Source organism: Physella acuta, unplaced genomic scaffold, assembly GCF_028476545.2.
Source record: "Physella acuta isolate Inbredline_101_S28 unplaced genomic scaffold, ASM2847654v3 ptg001063l, whole genome shotgun sequence".
NCBI lineage: Eukaryota > Metazoa > Mollusca > Gastropoda > Physidae > Physella > Physella acuta.
In genome coordinates, this window is record NW_026732580.1 from 163,852 (window position 1) to 182,821 (window position 18,970).

General features: G+C 40.7%; 1 protein-coding gene across 7 annotated transcripts in view; it reads left to right on the forward strand.

Annotated features, from left to right (window-relative positions):
* The window catches only part of LOC131955314 (rhotekin-2), a 38,659-nt gene that overhangs the window by 17,597 nt on the left and 2,092 nt on the right, over positions 1–18,970 (forward strand). For 4 of the 7 annotated variants that reach the window (XM_059319396.1, XM_059319400.1, XM_059319399.1 and 1 more), the window contains 11 exons: positions 13,487–13,680; positions 13,951–14,000; positions 14,879–14,932; positions 15,273–15,393; positions 15,611–15,770; positions 15,935–15,966; positions 16,105–16,202; positions 16,954–17,060; positions 17,785–17,910; positions 18,382–18,547; positions 18,698–18,808. In XM_059319396.1, coding sequence (XP_059175379.1) covers positions 13,487–13,680; positions 13,951–14,000; positions 14,879–14,932; positions 15,273–15,393; positions 15,611–15,770; positions 15,935–15,966; positions 16,105–16,202; positions 16,954–17,060; positions 17,785–17,910; positions 18,382–18,547; positions 18,698–18,808 — 1,219 coding nt within the window. Of the gene's footprint in view, positions 1–4,939; positions 5,909–7,556; positions 7,569–11,191; positions 11,571–13,486; positions 13,681–13,950; positions 14,001–14,878; positions 14,933–15,272; positions 15,394–15,610; positions 15,771–15,934; positions 15,967–16,104; positions 16,203–16,953; positions 17,061–17,784; positions 17,911–18,381; positions 18,548–18,697; positions 18,809–18,970 lie in introns of those variants that run through there. The other 3 variants (XM_059319397.1, XM_059319402.1, XM_059319398.1) reach the window with 3 other exon arrangements.

An 18,970-nucleotide genomic window follows, 5' to 3' on the forward strand; every position in this document is an offset into this window, starting at 1 on the left:
CCTACTCATGTCTGACGGTTGAATGGTTCTACTGCCTACTCAACCAATGGTGTCTGACGGTTGAATGGTTCTACTGCCTACTCAACCAATGGTGTCTGACGGTTGAATGGTTCTACTGCCTACTCAACCAATGGTGTCTGACGGTTGAATGGTTCTACTGCCTACTCATGTCTGACGGTTGAATGGTTCTACTGCCTACTCAACCAATGGTGTCTGACGGTTGAATGGTTCTACTGCCTACTCAACCAGTCGTGTCTGACGGTTGAATGGTTCTACTGCCTACTCATGTCTGACGGTTAAATGGTTCTACTGCCTACTCAACCAATGGTGTCTGACGGTTGAATGGTTCTACTGCCTACTCATGTCTGACGGTTAAATGGTTCTACTGCCTACTCATGTCTGACGGTTGAATGGTTCTACTGCCTACTCATGTCTGACGGTTGAATGGTTCTACTGCCTACTCAACCAATGGTGTCTGACGGTTGAATGGTTCTGCTGCCTACTCAACCAATGGTGTCTGACGGTTGAATGGTTCTACTGCCTACTCATGTCTGACGGTTGAATGGTTCTACTGCCTACTCATGTCTGACGGTTGAATGGTTCTACTGCCTACTCAACCAATGGTGTCTGACGGTTGAATGGTTCTACTGCCTACTCAACCAGTCGTGTCTGACGGTTGAATGGTTCTACTGCCTACTCATGTCTGACGGTTAAATGGTTCTACTGCCTACTCAACCAATGGTGTCTGACGGTTGAATGGTTCTACTGCCTACTCATGTCTGACGGTTAAATGGTTCTACTGCCTACTCATGTCTGACGGTTGAATGGTTCTACTGCCTACTCATGTCTGACGGTTGAATGGTTCTACTGCCTACTCAACCAATGGTGTCTGACGGTTGAATGGTTCTGCTGCCTACTCAACCAATGGTGTCTGACGGTTGAATGGTTCTACTGCCTACTCATGTCTGACGGTTGAATGGTTCTACTGCCTACTCATGTCTGACGGTTGAATGGTTCTACTGCCTACTCATGTCTGACGGTTGAATGGTTCTACTGCCTACTCATGTCTGACGGTTGAATGGTTCTACTGCCTACTCAACCAATGGTGTCTGACGGTTGAATGGTTCTACTGCCTACTCAACCAATGGTGTCTGACGGTTGAATGGTTCTACTGCCTACTCAACCAATGGTGTCTGACGGTTGAATGGTTCTACTGCCTACTCAACCAATGGTGTCTGACGGTTGAATGGTTCTACTGCCTACTCAACCAATGGTGTCTGACGGTTGAATGGTTCTACTGCCTACTCATGTCTGACGGTTGAATGGTTCTACTGCCTACTCAACCAATGGTGTCTGACGGTTGAATGGTTCTACTGCCTACTCAACCAATGGTGTCTGACGGTTGAATGGTTCTACTACCTACTCAACCAATGGTGTCTGACGGTTGAATGGTTCTACTGCCTACTCATGTCTGACGGTTGAATGGTTCTACTGCCTACTCATGTCTGACGGTTGAATGGTTCTACTGCCTACTCATGTCTGACGGTTAAATGGTTCTACTGCCTACTCATGTCTGACGGTTGAATGGTTCTACTGCCTACTCAACCAATGGTGTCTGACGGTTGAATGGTTCTACTGCCTACTCGTGTCTGACGGTTGAATGGTTCTACTGCCTACTCAACCAATGGTGTCTGACGGTTGAATGGTTCTACTGCCTACTCATGTATGACGGTTGAATGGTTCTACTGCCTACTCTTTTGTCTGACGGTTGAATGGTTCTACTGCCTACTCATGTCTGACGGTTGAATGGTTCTACTGCCTACTCAACCAGTGGTGTCTAACGGTTGAATGGTTCTACTGCCTTCTCAACCAGTGGTGTCTAACGGTTGAATGGTTCTACTGCCTACTCAACCAGTGGTGTCTAACGGTTGAATGGTTCTACTGTCTACTAATGTATGATGGTTGAATGGTTCTACTCAACCAGTCGTGTCTGACAGTTGAATGGTTCTACTGCCTACTCGTGTCTGACGGTTGAATGGTTCTACTGCCTACTCAACCATTGGTGTCTGACGGTTGAATGGTTCTACAGATTGTGTATGTGTTAGACGATTTGAATGTTCTCTTCTCGCTATGCTTACGTTATATTTAAACATGTGAATGGCATGAAGCGAAGATTGTGTATGTTAGACGCGTTGAATGTTCTCTTCTCGCTATGCTTACGTTATGTTTAAACATGTGAATGGCATGAAGCGAAGAGTGTGTACGATAGACGTGTATTGATATGATAATGGCGTGTGACCTGGATCCCTGTAACGTAGATCTAGCAACACTGGCTCTGTTCAACGGCAAGCTTCACACGACCATTGAAATCTGTTGGATCGTTGACTGAGCCAGGCGTTACACTGTATAAACACAACCTGCAGTGTGAGAAAATATCCCGCGCCACTTGAAGTAATGAAACGTTGACGTAAATAAAGAGAGTATATGCCGGGGGGGCGGGGGGGGGGGGCTGTATTCATTTGTCTTGGGCTTAGTCCACGTGATACCCTTTGATCTGTGAATGGTCATCTGAGCGTGGACCACCGTCCTGTCACATAACATTCAGACGTATATGACACTCAGTAGTGGTTTGTGTCTGGTCAACTGAGTTGTTTGTGTGAGGTTTATCACTATATGTGCCGTTCTGCTGCGTCCATGTCAGATGTGTGGAGGTGACATATGTCATGTTGGTTTCTGTTAGCCAATGGCCAATTCAAATGTGTCATGTCTGTTTCTGTTAGCCAATGACCAATTAAATGTGTCATGTCTGTCTTAACTGCATATGTTTACCAGAAAAAAAAATACTCCACTGCTCTGATTAACCCATGTTTATACTATGGACGGTGTTGATTGGCTGACACCAGCTGTCTTATCATTCAAGGGAGGGGAGGCGCCTGCATTCTTCGTGTTTACTACGTTAATACAAGGTTGTTGCGTCTACGACCAGGCACGTGTATGTAGCGGGTGAGGTGTGAGCACACAGAAGAATGTGTGTAGTTGAGCAACCTTCAGCAGACAAGCACGTGTGTGTAACTGATGAGGTGTGAGCACATAGAAGAATGTGTGTAGTTGAGAAACCTTCAGCAGAGAAGCACGTGTGTGTAACTGGGGAGGTGTTAGCACACAGAAAAATGTGTGTAGTTGAGAAACATGCATGTAACTGGGGAGGTGTGAGAACACATAAGTATGTGTATAGTTGAGCAATCTTCAGCAGACAAGCACGTGTGGGTCACTGGGGAGGTGTGAGCACACAGAAGAATGTGTGTAGTTGAGCAACCTTCAGCAGACAAGCACGTGTGGGTCACTGGGGAGGTGTGAGCACACAGAAGAATGTGTGTAGTTGAGCAACCTGCAGCAGACGTGTGTGTCTGTCTGTTGACAGTGCGTGCAGCGTGCGGTAAGGGGCGTGGGGCTCACCTCCGTCTGACTGGCAAGATTTATGTGACTCACGACTACACTGGTCTCTTTAATCCACTCACTCGTGCGCATGTATTTAAAACGTGTTGCTGTTCTTTTGTTCAGACTCGTCTCTCCCTGTGTGAGGATTTGTATGTGTTCAACCACGCGCAGTGTTTACTTTTGTTACCTCAGACCACATTCACACGTGGAAATTATTTGAATAAATTAGTCGATCAGTCGGTAAAAATGCCTTATTGCACGCTTCGGTAATTTGGTTACGATTCGGTCACGTGTCTACTTGACTACAATGTCTATCTACGGCACGTTCCGGTATCTGTCCACGACAGGCTACGGTGTCTGTCTACGGCAGGCTACGGTGTCTGTCCACGGCAGGCTACGGTGTCTGTCCACGGCAGGCTACGGTGTCTGTCTACGGCAGGCTACGGTGTCTGTTCACGGCAGGCTACGGTGTCTGTCTACGGCAGGCTACGGTGTCTGTCCACGGCAGGCTACGGTGTCTGTCTGTCCACGGTAGGCTACGGTGTCTGTCCACGGCAGGCTACGGTGTCTGTCCACGGCAGGCTACGGTGTCTGTCTACGGCAGACTGCGATGTCTTCCAACACAGAAGACACCCGTGGTGCTGTAGTGACTGGCCTACAGCAAACATTGGCCCGCGTCTTGTGTAAATACCAGAACACACAAGATTTACTCAGGCCTGTCTGTTTTAACCAGCTACAGGCCTGTCTGTTTTAGCCAGCTACAGGCCTGTCTGTTTTAACCAGCTACAGAGCTGTCTGTCTGTTTTAACCAGCTACAGGCCTGTCTGTTTTAACCAGCTACAGGCCTGTCTGTTTTAGCCAGCTACAGGCCTGTCTGTTTTAACCAGCTACAGAGCTGTCTGTCTGTTTTAACCAGCTACAGGCCTGTCTGTTTTAGCCAGCTACAGGCCTGTCTGTTTTAGCCAGCTACAGAGCTGTCTGTCTGTTTTAACCAGCTACAGGCCTGTCTGTTTTAACCAGCTACAGGCCTGTCTGTTTTAGCCAGCTACAGAGCTGTCTGTCTGTTTTAACCAGCTACAGGCCTGTCTGTTTTAGCCAGTTACAGACCTGTCTGTTTTAGCCAGTTACAGACCTTGGGTTGTGTTTAATGCTGTAACTTCTCCATCCAATGTTTACTGTCCAGGTAGTCACCCTTTGTCAGTCGCCAGCTAACAAAGGTCTGTGAGAAATGGGGCGTAGATTGTCTACGAGTCTGGTCACCATCGTCTCTCTGTAACTAGGGCCTAGTGTAACAACTGGATGTACATTTGTCTCATCAACAGATTCCATTTGACCTAGTTTCCCATTGATTATTTACCCAGTTATCTTAACCTGTGCGCTGCTAGTCATTCGGTTCACTTCGTCCTGATCTATTTCCTCTTTCAGGTGTATTCTTTAAGCTTGTCTTAGTCACGTGACTTTCAGACCTCCTTGTTTATGTATGTTGAACTTTGACATGTGGAAAACCTGTTGGTTAATCATTGAAATGAATCACTTCCTCTGAGATTCCCCGTGTGATCAAGTGCTAGCCGGGCTAGCGTTTTCTCTGTGGATACCGCCGGAGCACAAAAGTGGGTGACAAATTGTGGGCCAGCCGGTGGTGCCCCAGCCGGTGGTGCCCCAGCTGTAAGCAAATAACCGGTCTGCCACTCGCGGCCCACCTTGCCTCCCTCGCTTTCCCCGCTCGGCAAGGACACGGGATTACATTGATTGTATTAGCGCTTTGTGTTGATGGCCTGTGTATCACACGGATTATGTGTTTTTTATTTCACACGGCACACACTTCTTGGTGTGTTGATGGTGTGCAGGCCAACTACCAGAGGTGTGAACATTCACCCTACATATGTATTTTAGGTTGATTAATTTCACTCTACTTGACAAGTTTCGGTGATTGGTTTATGGAGGCCTGCTATACTATACAATACATACATCATCGCTAATGAATACAGGTATTACGTGATGTAGTTGTACAACGGCGCGGTGATTAACACAGGTGTTTAATTGTCTCAGTAATTACCTCAGTGTTTTCTCTCCCCACCAATTACGGGAGACAGTGTTTGGATAACTATCTGCACCCAGTCTGTGCTAGAGGCAGTGACAAGCGGATCTATCAAGTCGTCGCCTCTGTTCTCTGTGTTGTGTGTTGGGACCAGAACTGATAAGTGACGCAGCCGTGTGTTGTGTGTTGGGACCAGAACTGATAAGTGACGAACCTATGTAGTGCCGTGCTGCCCCAGTTCTGGACAGTGTGTCAGCACACTAGTGGCGGTGTTTTATCTGACCAATGACCATGGATAAAATATTGCTTAGAAAAAACTCGGATCCCGGGAAATGTCCGTCTAGCAGACGATCAGATGGACCGGCTGGTTCGGCGCTTATTCTAGAGGACATGAGCATGTTTTATCTGCGGCAATTAGCCACTAGTTTAAAGGTAAACAAATGTTTCTCACAGTTAGCCACTAGTTTAAAGGTAAACAAATGTTTCTCACAATTAGCCACTAGAGGTTAAAGGTAAACAAATGTTTCTCACAGTTAGCCACTAGTTTAAAGGTAAACAAATGTTTCTCACAGCCACTAGTTTAAAGGTAAACAAATGTTTCTCACAGTTAGCCACTAGTTTAAAGGTAAACAAATGTTTCTCACAGTTAGCCACTAGTTTAAAGGTAAACAAATGTTTCTCACAGCCACTAGTTTAAAGGTAAACAAATGTTTCTCACAGTTAGCCACTAGTTTAAAGGTAAACAAATGTTTCTCACATTCACAGTTAGCCACTAGTTTAAAGGTAAACAAATGTTTCTCACAGTTAGCCACTAGTTTAAAGGTAAACAAATGTTTCTCACAGTTAGCCACTAGTTTAAAGGTAAACAAATGTTTCTCACAGTTAGCCACTAGTTTAAAGGTAAACAAATGTTTCTCACAGTTAGCCACTAGTTTAAAGGTAAACAAATGTTTCTCACACTCACAGTTAGCCACTAGTTTAAAGGTAAACAAATGTTTCTCACAGCCACTAGTTTAAAGGTAAACAAATGTTTCTCACAGTTAGCCACTAGTTTAAAGGTAAACAAATGTTTCTCACAGCCACTAGTTTAAAGGTAAACAAATGTTTCTCACAGTTAGCCACTAGTTTAAAGGTAAACAAATGTTTCTCACATTCACAGTTAGCCACTAGTTTAAAGGTAAACAAATGTTTCTCACAGTTAGCCACTAGTTTAAAGGTAAACAAATGTTTCTCACAGTTAGCCACTAGTTTAAAGGTAAACAAATGTTTCTCACAGTTAGCCACTAGTTTAAAGGTAAACAAATGTTTCTCACAGCCACTAGTTTAAAGGTAAACAAATGTTTCTCACACTCACAGTTAGCCACTAGTTTAAAGGTAAACAAATGTTTCTCACAGTTAGCCACTAGTTTAAAGGTAAACAAATGTTTCTCACAGTTAGCCACTAGTTTAAAGGTAAACAAATGTTTCTCACAGTTAGCCACTAGTTTAAAGGTAAACAAATGTTTCTCACAGTTAGCCACTAGTTTAAAGGTAAACAAATGTTTCTCACAGCCACTAGTTTAAAGGTAAACAAATGTTTCTCACACTCACAGTTAGCCACTAGTTTAAAGGTAAACAAATGTTTCTCACAGTTAGCCACTAGTTTAAAGGTAAACAAATGTTTCTCACAGTTAGCCACTAGTTTAAAGGTAAACAAATGTTTCTCACAGTTAGCCACTAGTTTAAAGGTAAACAAATGTTTCTCACAGTTAGCCACTAGTTTAAAGGTAAACAAATGTTTCTCACAGCCACTAGTTTAAAGGTAAACAAATGTTTCTCACACTCACAGTTAGCCACTAGTTTAAAGGTAAACAAATGTTTCTCACAGTTAGCCACTAGCTTAAAGGTAAACAAATGTTTCTCACAGTTAGCCACTAGTTTAAAGGTAAACAAATGTTTCTCACACTCACAGTTAGCCACTAGTTTAAAGGTAAACAAATGTTTCTCACAGTTAGCCACTAGGTTAAAGGTAAACAAATGTTTCTCACAGTTAGCCACTAGTTTAAAGGTAAACAAATGTTTCTCACACTCACAGTTAGCCACTAGTTTAAAGGTAAACAAATGTTTCTCACAGTTAGCCACTAGGTTAAAGGTAAACAAATGTTTCTCACAGTTAGCCACTAGGTTAAAGGTAAACAAATGTTTCTCACAGTTAGCCACTAGGTTAAAGGTAAACAAATGTTTCTCACAGTTAGCCACTAGGTTAAAGGTAAACAAATGTTTCTCACAGTTAGCCACTAGGTTAAAGGTAAACAAATGTTTCTCACAGTTAGCCACTAGGTTAAAGGTAAACAAATGTTTCTCACAGTTAGCCACTAGGTTAAAGGTAAACAAATGTTTCTCACAGATAGCCACTAGGTTAAAGGTAAACAAATGTTTCTCACAGTTAGCCACTAGGTTAAAGGTAAACCTATGAGCTACCAGTATTCATCATCTGATATCAGACTGCTACCTATATCATGTGATATCAGACATCTACCTATATCATGTGATAGACTGCTACCCTTCAGCCACTAGTTCCTCCCTCAGCCAGGCTCCACTTATCTTATGCTGTATGTCAAGAGTTTTCTCAGGTTCCTCTCTATGTGTGTTGTGTGTGTGTGTGTGCCAGCGTGCACCTCCAGGCCAACATCAGCTGCTGGCTTGTTTTATTTCAGGTTTTGCTACAACTTCCGCATGTATCCAGTGTATTCTTTAAGTAATACTTGTGTTATACATACATTTACTGGTTGCCATATTACTCTCTGCTTTTAACTTTTTTTTAAAATGTCCTGAAAATTATGGGAGGGGGTATCGACTATTCAAAGAGACTTCTACTGAATAAATGATATCACGCGAGTACCCGCTATGATCTGTTTAGTGATACATAGGCCCTAGTTGTGTCTCTGTTTATTGATACATAGGCCCTAGTTGTGTCTCTGTTTAGTGATACATAGGCCCTAGTTGTGTCTCTGTTTAGTGATACATAGGCCCTAGTTGTGTCTCTGTTTAGTGATACATAGGCCCTAGTTGTGTCTCTGTTTAGTGATACATAGGCCCTAGTTGTGTCTCTGTTTAGTGATACATAGGCCCTAGTTGTGTCTCTGTTTAGTGATACATAGGCCCTAGTTGTGTCTCTGTTTAGTGATACATAGGCCCTAGTTGTGTCTCTGTTTATTCTGTCTGGTCCAGATAAGTTTTTTGCTTGTGGTTTGGGTGTGTTTTTACTACTAGATTGATGCCCCGTGTATCTCAAGAGAAGGGAGAGACTAAGCGTGATATGCATGTAGTAAAAAGTCGGGAGACGCTAAGCGTGATATGCATGTAGTAAAAAGTCGGAGACGCTAAGCGTAATGTGCATGTAGTAAAAAGACGGGAGACGCTAAGCGTGATGTGCATGTAGTAAAAAGAAGCTAGACGCTAAGCGTATGTAGTAAAAAGAAGCGAGACGCTAAGCGTGATGTTCCACTAGATGAGACCAGCGAGTTTTTGTCCGGTGACCATCTGCTGACAGGTAACTGACCAGCACCTGCCACTAGACCATGGCTGCCTGTCTTTCTGTTAATGACCCCACCCCCAACACTTTCTATGGACCACTTCACGACCCCACCCCCAACACTTTTTATGGACCCCTTCACGACCCCATTGATCGTCCACCTGCTACGGGAACATCCTCTTGTATCATCTTGGGTTAACATCGTATTTTATGGTGTCGTGTCTATTGAAGTGATGAGTGCACGTCAAACACCAAGGTTTATTTTAGAACCTCGCCCTAATGATGTTGCTTGCTTATCTGTTTTAATGTTTTCGTTTACCTGGAGACTAGTCGCCACTCCCCCCCCCTCCCCACGTCTGTTCTCTTCCTCTTACTTAAGTCACGGCTTATTTTTTACACTGGGCCGTCCTCTCCACCTGACTGGTCAGCACCACAGTTTTAATGTTGATTCTCTCTCCCTCCCCTCCTTTTTTTTTACACTGGACCATCTTTTCCATTACACTGGTCAGCACCACTGTTTTAATGTTGATTCTCTCTCCCTCCCCTCCTTTTTTTTTACACTGTACCATCTTTTCCATTACACTGGTCAGCACCACTGTTTTAATGTTGATTCTCTCTCCCTCCCCTCCTTTTTTTTTACACTGTACCATCTTTTCCATTACACTGGTCAGCACCACTGTTTTAATGTTGATTCTCTCTCCCTCCCCTCCTTTTTTTTTACACTGTACCATCTTTTCCATTACACTGGTCAGCACCACTGTTTTAATGTTGATTCTCTCTCCCTCCCCTCCTTTTTTTTTACACTGTACCATCTTTTCCATTACACTGGTCAGCACCACTGTTTTAATGTTGATTCTCTCTCCTTCCCCTCCTTTTTTTTTACACTGTACCATCTTTTCCATTACACTGGTCAGCACCACTGTTTTAATGTTGATTCTCTCTCCCTCCCCTCCTTTTTTTTACACTGGACCATCTTTTCCATTACACTGGTCAGCACTCCTCCAGTTGTTACTTAGACATTTCAACGCTTACACAATCCCCTCTAAATTCACTTCTTCTATGTTTCACAGCTCTTTCCCCCACCGCCAATAACATTTTGGGGGCTTTTTACTTAAATGTTCCTTCTTCCCACCCCCACCCCCTATTTTGCCATATACATTATGTACGCTTCACATATTCTATGTCCCATGTTCTGGTATCCACACCTCCGCTATTCTGTTGTGTTACGTCGTCCCTCCCTACGTGTGCGACTGAAGCTGGCGACTAATTAACGAGAAAACAGGCCCGTCCCTGTAACGAGCTTTTGATTGAATGAATACTGCCAAGGGCGACAAGTCAAGCTGTATGATCGTCCGTGCTAATGTGAAAGGGCCTTGTACATTCTTATACTCTCCCTTGCATGTGGGCCGTTTCTTCCATGTGTCTGATTGTTGCACTCTACTGTGTGTCATCTATGCTGGCCCTTTTGGCTACTCCGTAAGACTAGACCAGACCACGATTCACTGCATGACTTTCTTACTCAACTTGTGGGTGCTCGCTTTCTGACAGGACGGCTAGATTTCAGTGGACCATTCGGTTCTTGTGTTGGATTGGCTAGCGTTGGCTTGTGGTTTTTTTTAATTGTGTTGACAATCGATGAGTTAAATTATTGGTGTTTGACCATTTTCAAATAGCCTACACCGATTTCTTCTGTGGGATTGACCATCTTTTTTTTTTGTTCACTGGCCATGGTTTTAATTTTAATGACCTTTCATTTTTTTTTTATAAAACCAAACTGCATATAACCATCATCTAAGATTTTAGACACATGTGTCTACTAAAAGACAGTTTTCGGTTGACCAGCATTTTATTTGATTGAAATAGAGAGAACCAACGTTTATATTGTATTGACGAGACGAGAGATGACCATCTATTGATTGAAATAGAGAGAACCAACGTTTATATTGTATTGACGAGACGAGAGATGACCATCTATTTCTACCGTGTACAGTAGCGCCGCAGTCAAGTATTGGAGGCGTGGCTAGATGGCCATGGGGGCGGCCATGTAAACAAGTCGATTCTTTTATTCTTCATTCTCATTGATAGATTATCTTTTTATCTTCTAATCAGCCTGCCCGTGGGATAACTGTGTACATTCTGTAGGTTGTACATTAGCAGATATCATGTACACCATTGTGTGTACGTGGCGCTAACAGGTGTTACAAGTATGTCCAGTTGACGTCACGCCAGTTTTTGGCGCCGTCTGTCTGTGATGTTGTGACTTAGCAACACCGGGGACTGAACTCTGCCGTAAACCTTCGCGTTGTTTTTTTTTTCTTACCGTCAAGCGGTACTCACCCTCCCCCGGCAGACGTCACTTGTTCAAGTTTCTCATTAGCCGAGTTTCAAGGCCCTCGCCCGGCACTTGTCCTCCTTCCCACACCGTCTGCTGCCTGCTGGTTTAGCCCGTGCAGTGAGTACATGATAGTCTGACCGTTAGACAGGATGAGTGACCAAAGGCCGGGTGTGACCAGACGCAGACGTTACGTCAGTTTACCGAGCGAGCTGCCGCCTGGAATCTCGCCCATACACCTCATATCGGTAAGATTTATTTACTCACCTTCTGCGCCTTTACTTACAGTTCCGTGCGTGCAGCTCACGGTAAACACCAGTAGCTCTTAGCTAGGCTGGGATGTGTCTGTCAATATGGAGTCGTTTGACTTGCTTTATTTTTCTTGTATTCTTAGCTTGGTGTGATCTTCTCGACTCTACCCTCCCTATTACACATGCAAGGTAGATCAGGTTTAGTTGGGTGAATTGTATACAAAAGTATTACCACTGTCACAAAAGATAGGATAACTGTGTTCAAAGCTCAGCATGTTACTTATCATAGTTTCTACCTGCTAGATATATTTACTGTGTTGTTACAAGTTTGTATTAGTCTATACATGCTAGACATGTATTGAGTTACTCTACTTTATGTGTGATAGAGTTAAATATAGCAATTCTACTCAAGGTATACCCATATATTCTAGTAGAAATATGTATTTACTTATGTTACTAAATGTGTGTTCTGGTCTATGTATTTATTCTAGTCTAGATGTGTAATGATCTATGCAGTTATTCTCCTGTGTCAATACATGCCAGGAATGTGGTGAACCTGGCTCCCTGTCAAACAGCTGCTGCTTGTTTTCTCAGCCCATCACGTCCTCCATTGTTGTCTAAACAAACTTTATACTACTTAGATCAAGGGTGTGCTTGTGTGGCACTAAAGGAAATGTTGTTACAGCTATAGGAACAAAGATTTTTAAGTTTAACCCACTAGACTTTTAGTTTTTCTGTACATGGATTGTGCAGGATTAAATGCACTCACTCAAACATGATGTATGGCATGATGTATCCAATACCTCTTGGCCCCAAGCCTGACACATACTGTGACATTTTCTACGTTGGGCCATTTCTAGACTATGGTTCTTTGTAAGACACTAGTTTTGCTAAAGACTCTAGCCTTATGCTTCCTCCCCAGTTAATGTTTGTATTAGATTGTCCCATGTTTTGCTGGTCTGATGATGTGTAGAGCTAAAATAAAACTACATAGCTGGTCCTATGACAGGCTGATATTGTTTTGTTTTCCTTATCTAGCTCAGGAAACCTTTTTACTGTAAGAGCTTAAAAAAAAGATGCTGTAAAATCTATGGCCTAGTATTTAACAGTAAAGTGACTGAGTCATGTAGGATACATTTTTTTGTACATCTCAAGTCTACAGTTATCATAAAAAAATATTTTGGTGTATGTTATTTGCTTTTATTTTCTATTAGAATTCTGTGAATTGAGAGTCATCGAGAATATTTGTTTTCATGTAACACCATCATTTTTTTTTACTTTAAATGAGGTTTGTTTCAGTGTCTTTTTTCTCTCTCCACATTGTATTATCAGAAACTTGCCATGTTTTTAAATTATTTTTTTCTGGCTTCTGTTGTCTCAATGATTTACTCTTTTGGGCAGTAGTCCCGGTCCAACAGTTCCAATCCATGTTTCATGATGGTCTACTCACTGTCTATTGGTTGTGTTTTACCTTGATGTTGGTTGATGGTCCTACAGTTCACCCACTGTCTATTGGTTGTGTTTTACCTTGATGTTGGTTGATGGTCCTACAGTTCACCCACTGTCTATTGGTTGTGTTTGACCTTGCTATTGGTTGATGGTCCAACAGTTCCAATCCATGTTTCATGATGATCTTCTCACTGTCTATTGGTTGTGTTTTACCTTGCTGTTGGTTGATGGTCCAACAGTTCCAATCCATGTTACATGATGATCTACTCACTGTCTATTGGTTGTGTTTTACCTTGCTGTTGGTTGATGGTCCAACAGTTCACTCACTGTCTATTGGTTGTGTTTTACCTTGCTGTTGGTTGATGGTCTAACAGTTCCAATCCATGTTACATGATGACCTACTCACTGTCTATTGGTTGTGTTTTACCTTGCTGTTGGTTGATGGTTGAACGTTTGAATTCCAGGACCATGACCTCCAGCAGAAGATTGACCATGAGATCAAGATGCGTGAGGGGACAGCCAGGCTGCTGGTGGCCAGCAAACACCCAGCCCAGGTTCTGGAGGCTGCCAAAAACTTGCTGTGTTCAAATACTCGCATCATCGCTTACATGACAGAACTGCAGAGGAGGAAAACTGCTGAGGTTCTGGGCAAGCAAAGGTAGCTTCAGTGTTACTTTCATTTCTTACACTTCATGTCAAGTAGCATCAATCTGAGAGTTTAAAGGTTGACTTTATGTCTACTCTCATTATACTAGTAATACTCAGCTAACTACATTAGGGAAATAGTATTTTATAAGACCACAACAAACGTGGTGATTAATTAATGACATGACTAAAGTATTGATTGTTTAATAGCCTTATAAAAGTAGCAATAAAGTAATGATGTGACAGTTATCATTAAATAACATTTATACATTTGTTGTTTTAGCTCTATAGAAGGCAACCAGCTACCCTGTGGTGCTCAAGTTAGTGTTTCAGGTACTTGTTTACTTTTTACATTTGTCTCGCTGTTGTGTTTCAGGTACTTGTTTACTTTTTACATTTGTCTCACTGTAGTGTTTCAGGTACTTGTTCAGTGTTTATATTTGTCTCACTGTAGTGTTTCAGGTACTTGTTTACTTTTTATATTTGTCTCACTGTAGTGTTTCAGGTACTTGTTCAATGTTTTTATTTGTCTCACTGTTGTGTTTCAGGTACTTGTTTACTTTTTACATTTGTCTCACTGTTGTGTTTCAGGTACTTGTTTACTTTTTACATTTGTCTCACTGTAGTGTTTCGGGTACTTGTTCAATGTTTATATTTGTCTTACTGTAGTGTTTCAGGTACTTGTTTACTTTTTATATTTGTCTCACTGTAGTGTTTCAGGTACTTGTTCAATGTTTTTATTTGTCTCACTGTAGTGTTTCAGGTACTTGTTTACTTTTTACATTTGTCTCACTGTAGTGTTTCAGGTACTTGTATAATGTTTATATTTGTCTCACTGTAGTGTTTCAGGTACTTGTTCAATGTTTTTATTTGTCTCACTGTAGTGTTTCAGGTACTTGTTCAATGTTTTTATTTGTCTCACTGTAGTGTTTCAGGTACTTGTTCAATGTTTTTATTTGTCTCACTGTAGTGTTTCAGGTACTTGTATAATGTTTACATTTGTCTCACTGTAGTGTTTCAGGTACTTGTTCAATGTTTATATTTGTCTCACTGTAGTGTTTCAGGTACTTGTTCAATGTTTATATTTGTCTCACTGTAGTGTTTCAGATACTTGTACCATTGTTATAAGACTGTCTCTTAATGTACAGATAGTCTTTCTAAACAAAGTTTTTCTCATTGCCAATCATCTAATTTTAATTGTTTTTCCATAGATATCAGAATTCCATTAATGTGGAGAGATGCAGACCACTTCAAGAACAAAGGAGGTAAGCTGTTGTTTTTTTACTGCTGCATATTTGTATTTATAGTCATTTCAATATACAAGTTTCTACTGCATCTGTTAGGAGATCTAGCACAAGTGTAAATACTCTCATGGGTCACTAATTTGGAGTAGTATTTTTCAAATTTTTACAGTATTTGGTTAGTTTAGGGGCAAGATTAGAACTTAATTCAGCATTTTAGGATTCTATCATTTAATTTGTTATCCAACAGTTTTTAGTTTATATTATTAAAACATTGACACAAATCTTTTGATATCAAGCAATAAGAAGTATTAATCATTATATTTACAAAATGAATCAGTTGAAATATTTTTTTGTGTACCAGATTATCGCCGCTATGCTGTGTTTTGTATGCTGAAGGTTGGGACAGAAATCTATGACACAACCATGATCAGTGATGTGGACAGAAGCATGACTGACATCACTTTTGAGGATGTTGTTCTATTGTAAGTCTTTCTTCTGTAGAGGCTGAAAAAGTACAATTCAACATTGTACTTAGTTTTCTAAATTACCTATACACTACTTCTATTAATTGTTCTATCAAATAGTAAAGAATATTGGGGTTTTTTTGTTTGTTTTTTTTTTTTCAAATTATAAATCTGTGTTTTAAGGTTTGGGAAAGATCAATGTATGTGTCACATGTTAAGGTTTGTGTCCTTGCAGTGATGATGTACCACATGACTTTGAGATGAAGTTTGAGGTGTACTGCCATAAGTTACATGAAGAACTATCTGTTGCCAACACCCCAAAAAAGCTGAGGAAAAAAATTAATGATCTCTCTGGCTCAGTTGGACGCAGCGTGGGCAAACGCTTGTCTGGTCTAGTGAGTCCTGTGTTTTATACCTTTGTCTGGTCTAGTGAGTCATGTGTTTTATATACCTTTGTCTTAGTGACATTTACTTAGATTTTTACTTAGTTTTAATTCCCTCCTTCCCATTGCTGTCAACATCCCACTGTTTATTTATGTTACAATATTTTTGTCCACAGAATGATGCTGATGTGATAGGAAATATGGTGCTGTAAGTATTGCCTACAAATAGGCTTATTGTCTTCTTTGCTACTTTTTACAGTACAAATTTTAAACCTACAAAATAGCTTTGGTTTCTTGTTGTTGTTTTTTTTTTTAAATATAAATATAAATGTGTGTGTAATCTCAGAGGACCAAAGTTTGAACTTGTTGCCAAAGGATCCCTGCAACTGTCAGATGTGGATAAGTCAGTGAGGACTTTTGATCTGCAGTTGGAAACTAACACAGGTTAGCGTGTACCCCACTACTCATCATCTTCTTTAGTTAGCTACCAGTATGCTGATCATGATCTTGAGTTGTCTTTATTTAGACCAGTGTTTAGTTGTATCATCGTTGAGTGTTTTCACTCCACTCAGTCCTAATGTTCTAATCTTTTCTCTCCACTCAGTCCTGATGTTGTCCTAATGTTTTCTCTCCACTCAGTCTTGATGTTGTCCTAATCTTTTCTCTCCACTCAGTCCTGATGTTGTCCTAATGTTTTCTCTCCACTCAGTCCTGATGTTGTCCTAATGTTTTCTCTCCACTCAGTCCTGATGTTGTCCTAATGTTTTTTCTCCACTCAGTCCTGATGTTGTCCTAATGTTTTCTCTTCACTCAGTCCTGATGTTGTCCTAATGTTTTCTCTCCACTCAGTCTTGATGTTGTCCTAATGTTTTCTCTCCACTCAGTCTTGATGTTGTCCTAATGTTTTCTCTCCACTCAGTCCTGATGTTGTCCTAATGTTTTCTCTCCACTCAGTCCTGATGTTGTCCTAATGTTTTCTCTCCACTCAGTCCTGATGTTGTCCTAATGTTTTCTCTCCACTCAGTCCTGATGTTGTCCTAATGTTTTCTCTTCACTCAGTCCTGATGTTGTCCTAATGTTTTCTCTCCACTCAGTCTTGATGTTGTCCTAATGTTTTCTCTCCACTCAGTCTTGATGTTGTCCTAATGTTTTCTCTCCACTCAGTCCTGATGTTGTCCTAATGTTTTTTCCCCAGATGGTCAAGTCCATGAACTTCCTCTGTTTGGTCACTACTGTTGTAGGTTAGCAGCACTACCCCACTGCCTCACCCACCCCACAGTCACAGGATATCTTAACCTACAGGTTGGTACCCATCTGTCATTGACATCTGCTTCTTTTATCTATCACACAGTGGTTTGCTTGGGTAAAAATATAACAATACTTGCACTTGCCATCTCTTGTTACCAATGCAGATTGTATATATCTAAACTTGATTAGTAAATACTCTTTAAGTGTTTAAAATAGATTTTTTGAGGTCAGTATTCATAGTCAAGCAGTTTATTTATCATCATTTATATGAGCTTTCTCTTAAGTCACAATGTCCTGTATGTTATGTGTGTGGGATTGTGGCCAAAACTCAATTTTGGTACATTTCTAATGGAGCTATTCCTTTCAAACTTTCCAATGGCATCAAAGAATACATCCTTTAAATTTATTCTTCTTTACGTTATTCCTATAAGAATAATTTAATTATTACTATTTTCTATAACAAAAGGGTTGATAACAATATTTTTTTTACTATTCATTTATACTAAAAAGTCGAAAATAAAAAACATCTACAATAACAAATATTGTTAGTTCATGAAATCTCTAACAAATTTAAGCAACAATACTTTTACTATGGAATTGAAAGAAAGAAAAATGTATCTTATTTTTAAAAACATACTGCTTTCTTATCATACATGTTTTATCATACATTGTTTTTTTTATCTGAGCATAAAATCCATTTTAATGTATTAATAGCAGCACATTTGATAAAGGTAAATAACATTTATTAATTTATTATTTTATTTTGTCTAAATAAAAGGAAGATGATGACTTATCTAAATGGAAAAGATACTGGTGTTCTCTCAAAAACCTCCAGTTGGCATGTTGGTCTAGTCCTGATGATGTTGAAGTCATACAGCCTTTACTCACTATTCCTGTTACTAAGGTAAGAATGGACAGTTTGTAAACCAGGCAGTGGATAAAGATTTATGGTAACATAGCCTAGCCAGATATGTTCACAATAATGACATTTTATTGTATGGACCCAGCCATTTCAGCCTAGCCAGACATGTTCACAATAATGACATTTTATTGTATGGACCCAGCCATTTCAACCTTGCCATATATAGTGGCTTGTTTTATTGTATGCACCCAGCCATTTCAACCTTGCCATATATAGTGGCTTGTTTTCTTGTATGCACCCAGCCATTTCAACCTTGCCATATATAGTGGCTTGTTTTATTTTATGCACCCAGCCATTTCAGGCTTGCCAGATATAGGGGCTTGTTTTATTTTATGCACCCAGCCATTACAACCTTGCCAGATATAGTGGCTTGTTTTATTGTATGCACCCAGCCATTTCAGCCTTGCCAGATATAGTGGCTTGTTTTATTTTGACCCAACATGTTTTCCACAGAGCACCCAAATCAGTGATGCAGATCCTAGTACCAGCAAAAAACCTCACTCATTCCTTATCAAGACAGTCAACATCAATGGAATCTTCTGTCACACACTTGCAGCAGACACCAAAGATGAGTTGAACAAGTGGTGGGAAGGATTTCAACAGCATTTATTAGATCAAGGTATCAGCATAGTTTTCTGTGATACACATTTCAAAATTTCATTAGATTTCAAGAAATGTATTCCCATTTTTTGTTTTAAAATATGTTTGTTAACTATTTAAAGCCAGTAAATTTTCTTTTGACAAGTGTTTGTTCTCCTCTGTCTGACAGCACTGTGGAAACATGCATGTGATGAACAGATGGACCTCAAAGTTCCAACCAGGCGTAAAATACCTCTGTTTGTTAGAAAAAGTTCCTTGTATGAAGAAACACCCCTTATAGGTAAAATTGTATGTACTTAACCTAGGTTCTAATTTTACTCTTTGTCTTCAACTGTCGTTACATTTGGTTTAAGTTCTAATTGACTCCTGATCTAGCTTTAGGCTGTCTAGTTACATTTGGTTTAAGTTCTAATTGACTCCTGATCTAGCTTTAGACTGTCTG